At 52.3% G+C, this 14,714-nt stretch overlaps 1 protein-coding gene across 1 annotated transcript in view; it reads right to left on the bottom strand.

Annotated features, from left to right (window-relative positions):
* Nucleotides 1-14,714, bottom strand: part of NFATC2 (nuclear factor of activated T-cells, cytoplasmic, calcineurin-dependent 2) — a 144,060-nt gene that overhangs the window by 58,982 nt on the left and 70,364 nt on the right. The window contains 1 exon segment of the mRNA XM_010835127.1: nucleotides 3,998-4,138. Within this exon segment, the coding sequence (XP_010833429.1) occupies nucleotides 3,998-4,138 (141 nt within the window).

The following is a 14,714-nucleotide window of genomic DNA, read 5'->3' on the forward strand; positions in this document are numbered from 1 at the left end:
AGTGACCCACTGCAGACTTCAAGAGGCTGTCTCACCACAAAACAGTTCAAGTCAGTGTCTCAGAGCAGCTAAAGGACCTTCAGGCAGGCTCACCTGGTTCTGACCTTTTTCAGAGTAGAACAGCTAATGACCAAGCAAGACTAGCTAATGATCAGGCTTCCTAGGGGCCAGCCCAGCACTGCCATTCACCAGCTGTGTGATCTTTACCAGTTATTTAACCTCTCTGTGCTCGGTTTCTCAGCAAAAAAGGGAAAAAAAAAAAAAAGAATAGTAGCTATCTTCTAGAGCTGTCATGAGGAATCAGATTGTTAATATTAATACCTACCAAGGGCACCAAATAAGGCCTGGCACCTAGTTTATTATTACTCGTTCTTGTTTTTCAGTGTCTCCTGGTTCCATGAGATAAAATCATGCTCAGCCTTGTCCTTCCACCATCTAAATATAATAACAACCACTAACATTTAACGAGCATCTATGCAAGATGCTAACATTAGAGCCTAAAATGCCAAACTCCATGCAAAGAGTGTAACCTGTATCCTCTCATTTAACTTTCTCGTCTCTCAAGTGAAGTAAGTCATCTGTATTTTACAAAAGAGGAAATGCTGACTTAGGTGAAATGACTTACCCAGGATGGCAAAGCCACCAGATGCAGATCACAGATTCGAACTCAGGCCGTCTGACCTCACAGCTACGCTGGTAACCACTGCAGCTGACAAGCTTCCCACAGTTTGCCCACGAGGCCTATGCCTGTGGCAGTATGTATCCAATAAGTGACCTATGGCCTGAACAAGGAAAACGCTGGGGAGACCGTAAAAATAACAAGGAACACTCCTGACGCACTGAGTGCCCACTGCTTGCCGACGAGTTTAACTCTGGGAGGGAAAACTGTTAACTCATTGACTGAAAACGGATGTCCAGGGAAGCTGAATAACAAGATGCTGCTGGATACTATCTGCAGGCGAGTTCCCCAGCTTCTCCAGGCTTAGCCACCTGCCTGTCTGTCAGATGAGACAAGGCACGCCCACAGAGAGGAAACTTCATGATTCCTCTTATTAACATGCAGCTTTTCAAAGCTGAAAGAGACTCTGGGTTTTTCTCCCCTCAAGCGGTAAACAAATTTCTTCTGAAACCAAGAGAAGGAAAGCTGGAGAGTAAATGTCTGCCTGCCTTCCATCCTTCCATCCATCCATCCAGCAAATACCTATCTGAGGCCCTTGAGTAGCCTCACAAGTACCTGCACTCCCAGGACAGTTGAAAGCTGTCTGGCTCCTAGCTCCACAAGGAACTTGGTAGCACCTGGTCTGCAAGCCATCCCTCCATACTTCCAGCAGCTCCCCAAGGAGACTGTTCACCTGGACACGATGTCTATATATTCTCAGCATTTTCCGCTCTGCCAGTAAGGTGCCTTGAAGCCACACACTTCTTGTGGAAGTCAGCACAAGACCAGCAGGATGATTTCCTGGTCCTAGAGACCCATCCAAGCTGAGGAGGCTAATGCTAACTTGGTTATTTACATTTCATGCCACTTTCCTGCTCGAGAACCCACCATGATTCCCACCACGATTCCTTATCACCGTACTCACGTGCAGACTAAGTCAAGGCTGTGTCTCTACCTGGCGTCAGGAGACTTCTCTGGGCTCTGCTCATCAAAACACTTCCTGGTGATAACCAGCCTCTACTCCAGCCACAAAGGTCTGCTCTCTGTCTCATGAGAGCCCAGTAACTTCTTGCCATTGAGAATAGTGTACACTGTTTCACCGCCTGAAAAATAAAGCCTCCTCCAAAACGTGTCAGGATGTGCAACGCCTTGAAACCCAAGACAGCACATGCCGGCCTCAACCTTAGGAAGGAACAGTAACAAACGGCATGAGTTAATGCATACTGAGCACTTGCTGTAAGCAGCTGGCTCTCTGTATCCGTAGGATCCACATTCATGGATTCAACCAACCACAGACAAAAATACTCAAAACAAAAAACAATTTAAGAAAGTTCCAAAACACAAAACTTGAACATGCCACTCACTGGCAACTGTTAACGTAGCATTTACCTAGTACTAAGTCTTCTCAGTAATCTAGAGCGATTTAAAGTACACGAGAGGAAGTACAAGGGACTTGTGCACTCTCCGAGTCTGGTATCTATCAGGGTCCTGGCACCGATCCACTGCAGACTCCGAGGGACAAGTGAACCGAGCATTTACAACTCTTAACCTCATGACCACCCTATAAGGTATGACTGTCACCATCCTCGTTACATAGAGAAGGAAACTGCTGCCCAGAGAGGCTAAGCAGCTTGCCCAAGGTCCCCCAGCTAGGAAGGAGGAGGACTGGGCTTTGAACACAAGCTGTCCGGCTGGAGCGCGTGAGCCCTCGCCTAGCTGACCAAAGGCACGAACAGGAGGCGCGTCACGGAGACACTTCAGTTCAGTTCAGTCGCTCAGTCGTCTGACTCTTTGCGACCCCATGAATCGCAGCACGCCAGGCCTCCCTGTCCATCACCAGCTCCCGGAGTTCACTCACTTAGAACAGCACAAAGTTGGAAGCAGCCTCACGCCCAATAGAGGAGGACGGTTCAATAAAGGATTGGCCGCCACAGGACAGACGCATCACACCCACCTACACGTCCGCGCTCCTCCTCACGACATCATCACAGCCCTCACACCCGCAGGGCCTGACCGTGAGCCCCACTTCACGCCATTTTTCTATTGCAGCGGCGTTGGCAAGCCTCTTTCAAATCATGTGCCTCCTGCCGTGCTTCCAAGATGTGAGGAAGCAGTTCTCACACCCTGGACACGGGGCAGCCCATCCCAAGAGCAGGCTCTGTGTGAATGTGGGAAGCAGCCCCCCGTCAGTGACGGCCCCTTTCAGGGCCATCCTCAGGGCAGCAGACAGACAGACATCAACTCGCCTCTGATCTGACCTGAAATCATGTCCATAGGAAAGAAAAAAAAAGCTCAACCTAGCACCCATAACTATCAAGCCAATTATATAACCTGATATTTTTCCTACTTCAGACCATGGTCTTTTTAACACGTCCTCATTGGTAAACACATTCACAGATGGCCCACATTAAGAAAGGATACACATATCCATTAAACCTCTCATAGCAAAGGTGTACAAAAATCAAGTACTAATTCAGTACAATTTTTTAAATTAAAAAACAGGGCATTTCCGGGATGGGTTGAAAGCACTACTGGCCCAGTACTGGTGGAAGTTTCCAATCTGTAAGTTTCCGGAAGGTGATTTGAATTCTACAAAGCAATATGTACTTAAAGCTCTCAAAATGACTACCCAAAATCCCACACGGGAATAAACCCAACATAAACAGAAAAGATACGCGTGGAGTTTCATGTGTAAGAAGACTAATTAATTAGTCCTACAAGTACAACCAGAGAGACCGCAGTATTAGTTACAATAAAAATATAAGCTGCCAATGTTTATTGACTTACAATATACCTGGTGGTGTCATAATTACCTGACATGTATTAACTCGTTTAACCCACGTGAAAGCCCTATGGGGTAATAACTCTTGTTATAATCATTCTATTCATAAAGAAACAGAGGCACAGAAAAGTCAGGTAATTTGTCTAGGATCACAGAGCAATCAAGTAGCAAAGGCAGGATGTGAACCCGGGATATCCAGGGGCTGGAGGTATGACGTCAAGCATGTATGATTAATCTTTGTGCTCTTACTATTCTCTGTTTGGTAAGTCTAAAATCTGAAAGGAAAAAAAAAGGTGTCTCCTTATGTGTAAAAAATAATTAAAAAAAAAAAGAGTTGGGGGTGGGAAAAGCCTTCTCATCCAACCAAACCAGCCAGGATGAGTTAAAATACACCATAGGACATTCAGGCAGCAGTGGGCCAGGTGGATATCAAGGTCACTGGAGACAAGGAAATCTCCCCGAGTGAGTAAGGAAAACGCTACACAGTGGGATCTAACCCCCCAAACTAAGAAGAAAAAGACGGTCACTTTCGTACGGCGCTCGGAAGGCGCTCTGACCTGTGGTCTTCTCGGTAAACACGACTTTGGACTCGGCCGTGAAGTTCTGTCCCGTGAGAATCATCTGCTGGCCGCCGTACACCAGGCAGCTGTCGATGTCTTGCCTTTCCACCATGGGCAGCTCGTGGGCGGACCGCTGGGCTGTGGGCGAGAGAAAAAGACGTCGCTGTGATGACGGGAGACACCCACTCGGAACCGTCCCGAGATTTCACGGGACACGATGCACTCTGCCCACCTCTGTCACTTGCTGTCACTGCAAGCGCGCAACCCTCACCCCTGGCAACCAGCGACTCTGCGAATGTTATGTTCTTGTCAACGTGCCTGAAGTCTTTGGGGCTAATTTTCTCCTAACAACAAGTTTCATTTTCATGACTCAAGAGACCGATGCCTATTCTCCTTTTAGGAAGGAGAGGAGAATACGAATTTGATTTTTTTTTTTAGTAAAAGGATAGGCAAATCAACCTTTTTGTAAGAGGTTTCCTTTGCTAGAGTGCACGCTCTTCTACACTTGACGGCAGCCACACACAAAGGGCTCACGCACGCAAACTCGAGGGCCTAATTCCTGAGAGTGTAGGTGCCTTGGCCTCTGAACTCATTCGCCCCCATCCCGTCTCTGACCACATTTCCTAGCACTCCCCCTCGCTCACTCCCCTCCAGTCACACTTCTAGAATGTTCTCACCATCTCTAAAACACACACAGCACACTGCCATCTTTGAATGCTTGCACTTTCAAGCCCTCCTCTCTGGAAGGCTCCTCCCCGCTTGCCAGCACGGCTGCCTTCCTCACTTCTGGCAGGTTTCTACACAGATGTCTCCTCCTCAGAGAGGCTTCCTTGCCCCACCCTTGCACCCTGCCCCTCCCAGCTAACACAGCAGGACCACCTGTCCGTCTGTCTGCCGGTGCCCCCCCCACCTCTTTATCCTGCTCCATCCTGCTTAGTTCATCCCCAGAGAGCCTCCCACCTTCAGAAACACTACCTGTAGCGTTCTTGGTTCCTCTGCGTTTCATCTCTTCCCCACGAGAACATAAGCCCAAAAGAGAGGAGCATCGCTTTACGCATGCTGTGAGCCCAGCGCTGGGCCCAGGGCCCAGGACTTAGCAGGGGGTGCTTGAGAAGGATGTAGGGATGGATGGATGGATGGAGACAGGTGTGGATACAGATGTATCTCAATATATCTTGAAACATATTTATCTCAATATCTCAATATCCTCATCTGTATCTGCAGTGAGTAATGGGACAGACTGACTGTTTAACTACAATGATATACTTGAATGCTCACCATAACCTTCTAAGGCAAAAAGTATAATGAAATTATATGCCTTCCGGAAGAAAACGGAAGCCTAGAAGTCAGCTATGGTGATGCTGAGATTTGACCTGAGCCCTAAGAGCTGGCCTGCCCAGCTCCAGAGCCCCCTCCTTTAGCCCCTCCATTCAGCCAGTTCTTCTGGAGGGTGGGCTGCAGGAAAGAGTGAAGACCCTCTCCAGATGCCTGCCCTGGGCAGGGTGGGAAACAGGTCCGGCCGACACAAGGGACCATCCCCTGGGCCTCGCCTTGGCAGCGTGGGCCGCGGAGGCCGGCCCGCCCCCTGGGTGAGTCAGCCTGAGCTCCTGGCATCCTTCCCAGAGCCCGAGGACTGGGCAGAGGGCCAGCCCTCTCTGTGCCAGGGGCCGGCGGACCGCCCCCTCCGGGAGCCATGGACGCAGCCGTGTGAGGCCCTAGGCGCAGGCCTAACCTTGCCCTCCCGGCCGGCCTGGGCCTCCAGGTCCAGCACCCTGTCCCTCCTGCCCTGGAGCCACATTGAAACCCATGCCTTCAGCGGCAACCGTGCACGCAGCAACCTTCAAGGAGTCTGCTGTGGATAAGACACTCCCAGACACTCTACGTCGAAAACACAGCCCGGGACTCTCAGTGACCTCCCGGCCAGTATCTCCCCATCCCAGGCTCAGCCCAGGCTCTCTGTTCCCAGGGGCCAGCCAGCCAGTGTGGTTCTAAGGGGCTCCCAGTTATGGGCACATATTAAAAAGGCCTCTCAGCAGGAGCTGCTAATTTCTCCCACATGGGCTGGGTTATTAATCCTTTCTTTCAATAGAGGAGGTTTGTGTGACTTCCTAATTGAGCTGCCATCAATGGAGATTTATTAGCAGTGAAAACAGCAGTCACACCGCCTAGAAGAGCAGGTCCCGGCTTTTCGGATCTGCCTTGGATGTGTTTCGGGGGCGAGGAGGGGCTTGTGGTCCCGGGGATGGATGGGTGGGAAGGCCTCAAGACCCATGCCGCCCATTGTGCAGGTGGAACGCCTGAGTCATCACTCTCGGGCGAGCTGGCCAAGGGCTCGCGTCCAGCCAGGCTGGAGACTGGACGTGGCCATGGGCTCTCAGCGCTGGGCGGGAGGCTGGCCCGGCCAGCTGCTCTGTGAGTCACCGAGCACTGCTGTGGACACAGCTTGGCCATTTCCTGGAGCAACATCACTGCTTCTCCCTCCAAAGCCTCGTAGGTTCAGGCAACCAACTGATCCTCCTCTGACCAAACCTTCATTTCCCACCCCTTCTCCTTGATGCTTAGTTCTCAGTCGTGTCAGACTCTTCGCAACCCCGTGGACTGTAGCCCACCAGGCTCCTCTGTCCATGGGATTCTCCAGGCAAGAATACTGGAGTGGGAGCGGTTCCCTTCTCCACAGGGATCTTCCTAACCCAGGGGTCAAACTCAGGTCTCCCACATTGCGGGCAGATTCTTTGTCTGAGCCACCAAGGAAACCCCTGCTTCTCCTTACCTGAATGAAAACCATCTTTTCTAAAGAAAATGTACAGACAAGAGTCCAGCCTCGCTTCCTGTAAGCTTTTATCTGAACTGTGGTCTTGCAACTCAAAGTGTGGGCTACATCCTAGGAACAGGGTTGGGGGTGGAAGGTGATTTAGAGATGTAGAACCTTGGGCCCCACCCCAGACCTACTGAGCCTTGTTAAGACTCTGCAGCTTAACGAGGAACCCAGCTGACTCTTATGAGCTGTCAAGGGGGAGAAGTACTGCTTAACCCTGGCTACACATGAGCATCACCTGGGGGGTCGAAACAAACACGACATTCCAGCCCTAATGCTACCACTTTACAGACAGACAGACATGCTCAGAACTCGGCTCCATGAAGGGGCAGCCCCTGCCCGGGTGAGGCTGCCACGTGGGACCGTCCTCGGTCTCAGCTCAAGTCCCCACCAGGTGACCCTTTAGGGGGCTTCCCGACTCGAAACCTCACTTTGCCAAATCGGAAAAACGGGGCCATCGGCAGACCCATGCCACAGGCTGTTTGAGGGTTAAATGGGAGAATTCACAGAAAGCATATTTGATTTAATAAATCCCGGCCGGGAAAGCAAACAACAGGATGCGCTGCAGTTCCTGGGGCGGTTGCCCTGTGTCAACCGATACCTGTGACTGTGTCCGCGTGTTTACACGCAGTACTGGGCTCATCAGCGCGGTTCCTGCTGGATCCCGACCCCAAACCCAGGTGTCTTGGCCCTGAGCCCCAGCATTTTTCAAAGTGGGGTTCCCGGGTCACCTGGTTGGGGGAGGCGCTTAATAAAAATGCAGCCACCCAGGCCACGGCCCTAACCCTGGGCCCCGGCGTCTCTTGGAGGAGGCTGGACATTTGCATTTTTACAATCTTTCCAGGTGACCTGTTGCACACACTCTGCTTGAGAGCCAAGCCCCACACTTAAAAGGCCACCTGAGGACCAGGGGACCTCCTCCAGGGGAGGCCCTGCACCCTCAGAGAGCCCAGAAGCAAAGCAAACGAATCCAATTAGCCTCTGAAAGAGGAAACTGAGGAGAGGCAAACAGCAACCGAAAGTGCCCTCCCGGGGTCCACTTCCTTCTCCCTCTCTGAGGGCTACTCACTGGGGTGACACCGTCACAGAGGCAGGGCTCCCCGCAAGCCCACTGGGCCTCCCAGGCCTGCATCACCACCCCCGACGGCCCCCACCAAGTCCCGTTTGGCTCTTCAACCATCAGCGGGGCCAGCCCCCCAAGCCCCCAAGCCCTAGAGTGGTCTAAGCAAGCTGTGGCGGGTCAGCAGCTTAAAGCTAAGCCCACGGCCCACGTCTCACCTGTGGGCGGAGGCCAGCCCCTCTGCTCCTGCTGAAGCATCGCGGTGGCCCTCGAAGCCGGGAGACTTCCCCAGGCTTGGCTCCCGCCCCTGGATTCTGGCACGTCATAAAGTGGCTTGGGGCTCCTGGGTTTTATGAGCTCTGAATCAACAGGGTGCCGTTGGTGTAGCCCGTATGGGTGTTTACTTTCACTAGCAACAGTGGCTGACGGGGAGTCGAGCCGCGGCAGCAAAGACTAAGTGAAGGAAATTCACCCCAGGCGGGTCCTCCAGGTCGGCCTGGACAGGGAACACTGCTGTCTGTCTGTCTGCCATTCTCCGTCATGGGGCTGCCTGGCCAAGAATGCTGGAGAACCGCAGGGGAGAGGAGAGGCTGGCCAGGGAGACCAGGTACACAGTGTAGGTGACATCTGTTAACAACTGCAAATGGTTATAGCTGCGGCAGAGAGTGCCTTGGATCCCAGAGACTTCTCATACACATTGTTCTTTACATTATAAAGCACATACATAATGAGGCAATTCATGGTCATGGGTCAAAGGAAGGATGCCGACAGGTGACTGCCTGAGTCTGAAGCCCAGCTCGCTGATATCTTAGCTTGGGGAACCTTGGGCGAGTCATTTCACCTCTCCGCGCCTCTGTTTTCTCATCTACAAAATGGGAACGCATCACACACTGCTGACCTCAGAGGGCTGTTTGCAGATTAAATGAGCTGGCGCACGGGAAGTGTGTGGTACCTCGTCAGAGCTCTGTGAGCGTCAGTTCTGTTTATTTTTATGGCTGAACTTCATGAGACCACAGAGCAGGAACGATTCCCATTCTGGTGCTGAGGGCGCTGAGCCTCCCAGAGGAGGAGCTCCATGCCTGGGAGCTCACAGCTACGGCAGGCAGGCCGGCAGAGCTTGACCCCAGACTGTGGGATTCCCCCACCCAGAGGGACTCCTTTTTAGTAAAATGAGGAAGACTCAGTGGGAAAGCGGCCAGCCAGCCTGAACCGGGAGGCCCCCCGCCCGCCACGTCAGTCTCACCCGGGCTCCAGCACTGACCATCCCCCAGCCGCACAGCCCTTCTTGCCTGTACTTCGGGCCCCTGGCCTTGGCCGTGAGCCTGGCCTGGCCCGGAACGCGGTGCTTCGGCCTCGCCCGGGAGGGCGGGGAGCAGGCCTGGCAGACGGCCCCTCAGGCCCCTACCCTGGTGTTGCTGGCTCTTCCCTGGGAAGCGGGAGATGGGGACAGGGGAGCTCAATTCTCCCTGAGTGGGGGGCTCACCTCTGGAGGGGCCTGTGAGCACCCACAGTACAGGGGTGGGGTCCACGGCGCTGAAGACCGCCTTCCAGCTCTGGGCCTCAGCAGGTCTCAGCTTTCTCATATGGAAAATGGAACACGAACCCCGGCCCTGCAGGACTGGGACCTCCCCTCCAGACCCCGCAGCGTTGTCCTCACAAGGAGCCCCAAAGGATACTCCCATGGGTCTCCAGTAACCAAGACCCTTCCGGGGGCTCTGCGAATCCCCACGTGACTAGTGAGCTCCCTGGCCACTGAGAGACCCAGGCAGCCACAGCAGAGAACTGGACAAGGGCTTTAACCCCTAGCTCCGCCCTTGCCAGCCATGTGATGAGCAAATCGGTTAGCCCTTCTGAACCTCAGCTTGCTAGATACAAGCTCAGTCTTTAAGATGAGTCTGCGAGGCTGGGGGACTTCCCTGGTGGCCCAGTCCAGTGGTTAGACTCCATGCTTCCAACACAGGGGTGTGGGTCTGATCCCTGGTCAATGAACCAGGAGCCCACATGCTCCACAGTGTGGCCAAATTTTTTTTTTAATGATAAAACTTTTTTTAAAAACTAGAAACATAGAAGAAAATCTTTGTGACCTTGAATCAGGCCAAAAAAAAAAGTGTTCTGAGGCTATGAGGAGGATGGAAATGAGTTAACATACATGGCAGCTGGGGGCACACAGCAACTCTTCAATACAGGGGAGTTTCACCTGCCCCACCCCTGCAAAATGAGCTTGGTAAAAGGCCACAATCCCAGGGTCAGGTAACCCTGTCAATCAGCAGGAAGCCACCCCAATCCTGGGCTCCCCAAAACCGAGCTTTCCTGTAATCGCCACCCAGCCAACCCATAGCAGATAACCATCTGAGCTCTGCCGAGCAGCAGGGTTGCAGCTTGCTGCCAGCTCCCCTAAAACAAAGTGTTTGCTGAGCCCCCGTACCTGCTGCCACCTGGGCTGTGTGCTCCTGGCAGTGACACAGGGGCAGAGAGAGGCAGGTAACATGTGCTTTGCAGAGCGTCGGGGACGGCTGCCGTGGGGGCGGGACAAGCCATACCACAAGAGAGATACTGGGGTCATTCTCCTGTACTGATGCAGATATCAACATTCTTACCAGCCCCACTTTACAGATGAGAAGACTGAGGCACCGAGCACTAAGTAACTTCCCTGGGACCAAACAGTGAGTGAGCAGCAGAGGCAGGATGTGAACCCGGGTCCCCAGTCCTAACCAGCGGCCTGCTGCTGCTTCCCATCACGTTGGTTTCTGATGTTTCTGAAACGTGGCTCCTTGGTCATTGCTTAAAAGCCACCTCAGGGAGGCGGCCTGGCCTACCTGCCCTCTGCTCCATGCCCTGACGTCCTCCCAGATCTGCTGCTACACTGCCTCGAAGGAGGCGACGCAGTATGGAGCTATGGAAGGGCGCCCACAGCCCCCTGAGGGTCGCTGAGCTGGTCTCCAGTTTCTATGAGAGGATTAATCAATCAATCTGTCACTCCTGATGGAGCTCAGCCTGGATGTCCTGGGATTCAGCGGGACACGGACGTCACAGTTGGCTTGGCCCCTTACTAGCGGTGTGACCACAAGCAATTAGCTTGACCTCTCTGTGCTTTAGATTTCCCGTCTGTAAAATGGGAGTGGATGCTGAGTTCCTAGAGTTCTCACAAGGATTCAGGAGCAACGGAGAAAGTGCTCGACACAAAGGGTGACTAATAATTGTTGCCTGTCCTTCACCTCTTCCCTGTCTCCCTCATCTCCTTTCTTCCTTTGGTCTTCAAGTATTTATGAGCATCTGCTCTGTGCTAGGCGCAGTGCTAAACAAATTTTCCCTGGCGGTCCAGTGGTTAAGACTCCACGCTTCCACTGCAGGGGGTGCAGGTTCGATTCCTGGTCGGAGAACTAAGATCCCACGTGCCGCACTGTGAGGCCATAGATAAATAAGTGTGCATGTGTGCTCAGTCACTCAGTCAAGTCTGAATCTGTGACCCCATGGACCGTAGCTCACCAGGCTCTCCTGTCCACAGAATTTTCCAGGCAGAATGGAGTGGGCTGCCATGTCCTACTCTAGAGGATCTTCCCAACCCAGGGATCAAACCCACATCTCCCGCATTAGCAGATAGATTCTTTACCACTGAGCCACCAGCGAAGCCCATCATGACATTCAGTTGTTTGAAGTCTTGCCAGCCTGTTGACTGTGGGTTTTCCCCACTAGAATGTGACCTGCGGGATAGCCAGAACTTTGTTTTGTTCGTTGCTGGATCCCTAGTTCCTAGCACTACATGATATACTCCCAAAGAAGAAGGGGGCAGCAGAAGATGAGATGTTTAGATAGCATCATCGACTCAAAGGACATGAATTTGAGCAAACTCCAGGAGACAGTGAAGGACAGGGCGGCCTGGCGTGCTGCAGTTAACGGGGTCACAAAGAGTCAGATATGACTTAGCGACTGAATAGCAGAAACAACAAAATATGGTTTTAATTGCAAGAATAACATTAAGGAGCCCATAAGAATCATGTGGGTCATTCTGGCTTCTGGCGGGGCAGACGGACAAGAGAGCATCTCTGATTCATGAAGCAAAGTGCGATCAGTTTGCCCGTCTGGTCTCCCTCATTCTAAGGATTCCTACAAAGCGCTGCCGTGCGATCACCCACCTCCCACGTCAGACTTCGGGAGTGAAGTGGAGGGGAAGGGAGAGGTGGCGAGGGAGGAACAGGCAGGTTTTCTACGCTCTCACTTTCAGAAAACGGCATATGAAATAATTGCATTTCCATACGGAAAATGATGGGACTGGACCTTACTTCACACCCCACACAAAAATAGATCTGAGACGGTTTGTATCCCTAAATCTACTAATAAAAGCCAGAATCAAAAAACTTTTAGAAGAAACCAGAAGAGAGTGTGTCTGCTATCATCAAATGGGCAGAGATTTCCTAAGGGAATGTAAAGAATAGTAATCCCCAAAGAAGAGAATAAAATAAGACTTCATAAAAATAAAATATTGATCCTCTCAATACAGCACAATTGAGAAAATAAATAGGCAAGCTACAGACTGGGGGAAAATATTCATAATACATAAATCTGACAATGCATAAATGAAAATACAAGGGACTTCGCTTATCCAGTGGTTAAGACTCCATTTCCAATGAAGGGGTGTGGGTCCAATCCTGGGCAGGGAACTAAGATCCCGCAAGCCACGCATCGTGGCACAGTCAAAAATTTAAAAAGTAAAAATATGAGTAACCCAATAAAAAAATGAACAAAATCTTTGAACTAACACTTTAGTGAAGAAGACATAAGATAACCAATAAGCACACAGATTAGGGCCAGCAACATTAGCCTTCAGAGAGATGCAAACGATGGGTTATGCACAATGAGACACCATCTTACACTCACCGGCAAGACTGTAATTCCAAAGACCGACACAGCCAAGTACTGGGGAGCATGTAGAGCAAGTGGAATTCCCAGATGCCCTGGTACGGAGTGTAAAATGATTTGGAAAACACATACATTGAAACATACACTTTCCCCCATGACCCAGCAATTTCATTTCTGGGTATTCACCCAAAAGAAAAGAAAGTGTTTGTGTACAAGGGCCTTGAAGGAGAATGTTCACAGCTGCCTTATGCATGATCCTCAAACCCCGGAAAGAGCCCAAATGTCTACCAGTGGTAAATAAACAATTGTTACATTCACACAGTTGAATACTGTTCAGCAATTAAAAAAGAGAGAGAGAACCACCAAGTCACGCAATAACAGCACTGGATCTCAGAAAACATCCTGCTAAGTAAAACCAACCAGACAGAAGAGGCCACGCTGTACTAGCCCGTGACACAAAGTTCTGGGAGAAGGAAAGCCCACGGAGGTGACGGAAACCGCAACAGTGGTTACCTGCGTGGGGGGCTGGGGAGGGGGCGATGGCTGTGGGGGAGGAGGAAGCCTTCAGGGGTGGAGGGAAACGCCCTTGATCTTGCTCGAGTGGCGGTCACATGGGGGTGCACATCTGTCAGAACCCACCGCGTCTGCGCCATCTCGCGCATCTGAATTACACCTCGGAGAGAGAGATTTGTGCCACAAGAGAGACACTGAAAACAGTGTATGAGAAAAGCCATTTTCTAGTCCACACCTCGTACCCACACCCCCAACTCCTGCAGAATGAGCAAGGGAGCTTGCACTCTGCGCGGGGCAGGCCCGGCCCGGTGGGGATGGCTGTGGTGACCAGAGAGGCCCCTCGGCCCGCAGGGAGAAAACCCAGGGAGGCTCGCCCAGGACGCGCGGCGCGTCCACTCTGTCTCCTCGCTGCCCTTCCACCCCGCCGAGCAGCCTGGGGATGCTTGTCGTCATGCTTTCAATTTTTCAACAAACATTCTAGAGTCAGCTGCTGTGTGCCAGGCCCTGACTGACACCCCACTGGTCCCTAACCCTAACTGAGAGACTGACAGGTAAATTAGGTGTCAGCAAATACAGAGGGGAACCCTGAACCCTGTGGGGTGTGGGCAAGATTGCCCTTTATGGGGGCCTGTCTAAACAGGGGCTTTGGACAAACGAGGGTTAACTGAGTAGTGGAAGGGTGGGGGAGGGCCACGGCGGTGGGTGTCTAACTTCATGGGGGTGCGGGGTGGAGCGAGTCAGAATCACCGGGCCCCTCTAAAAGTCTCCAGGCCCAGACCTCCCTGCAGACCAACTGAGTCAGAGTTTCTGATTCAGATGTGGGCATCGTATTTTTTCTTACAAGTTTCCAGGTGATTTCAACACGCAGCTAAGACCGAGAACTAGTGTTCTGGACAGAGGGGACAGTGCAGGCAGAAGCCCGGGAGCAGGAGGAAGATCCTGGCGGATCTGGGAACTGCAGAGCAGAGAGGAGAGGGAAGCCGAGAAAGCTTCCCATCCACCCGGAAGTCAGAATTCGCCCTCGTTTGAAAACGGAGCCTTCCACGATGTAAACGAGGATGCAGACGAAGTCATCCTGGAGTGGGGATGCTGACACCCAATGACAGTGACCTCACAGGAGTCAGAGAGGCGCGTGCAGAGGAGGTTGCATGAAGACGGCGGCAGAGACTGCAGTGATGCGTCTACAAGCCGAGGAATGAGGGTGACCACTGGCCCCCACCGGAAGCCAGGAGAGGGGCCTAGAACAGTCTCCCCAGAGCCTCCAAGACGGGACCACCCCTGCCGACATGCTGATTTCAGGCTTGTGCGCTCCAGATCCCTGAGAATCGATGTCTGTCGATGGAAGGCTCCCCAGCGGTGGTATCTGGCTTCACCCGTCCTGGGAACTCACACAAGACGGACAGCATGGGTCCCTCCATCACAGGGAACCTGCAGCTGAAGCTTAGAGCTCGGAGCAACCCGAGGGGAAG

The sequence above is a fragment of the Bison bison genome, unplaced genomic scaffold (assembly GCF_000754665.1).
Source record: "Bison bison bison isolate TAMUID 2011002044 unplaced genomic scaffold, Bison_UMD1.0 scf7180017864038, whole genome shotgun sequence".
Lineage (NCBI taxonomy): Eukaryota > Metazoa > Chordata > Mammalia > Artiodactyla > Bovidae > Bison > Bison bison.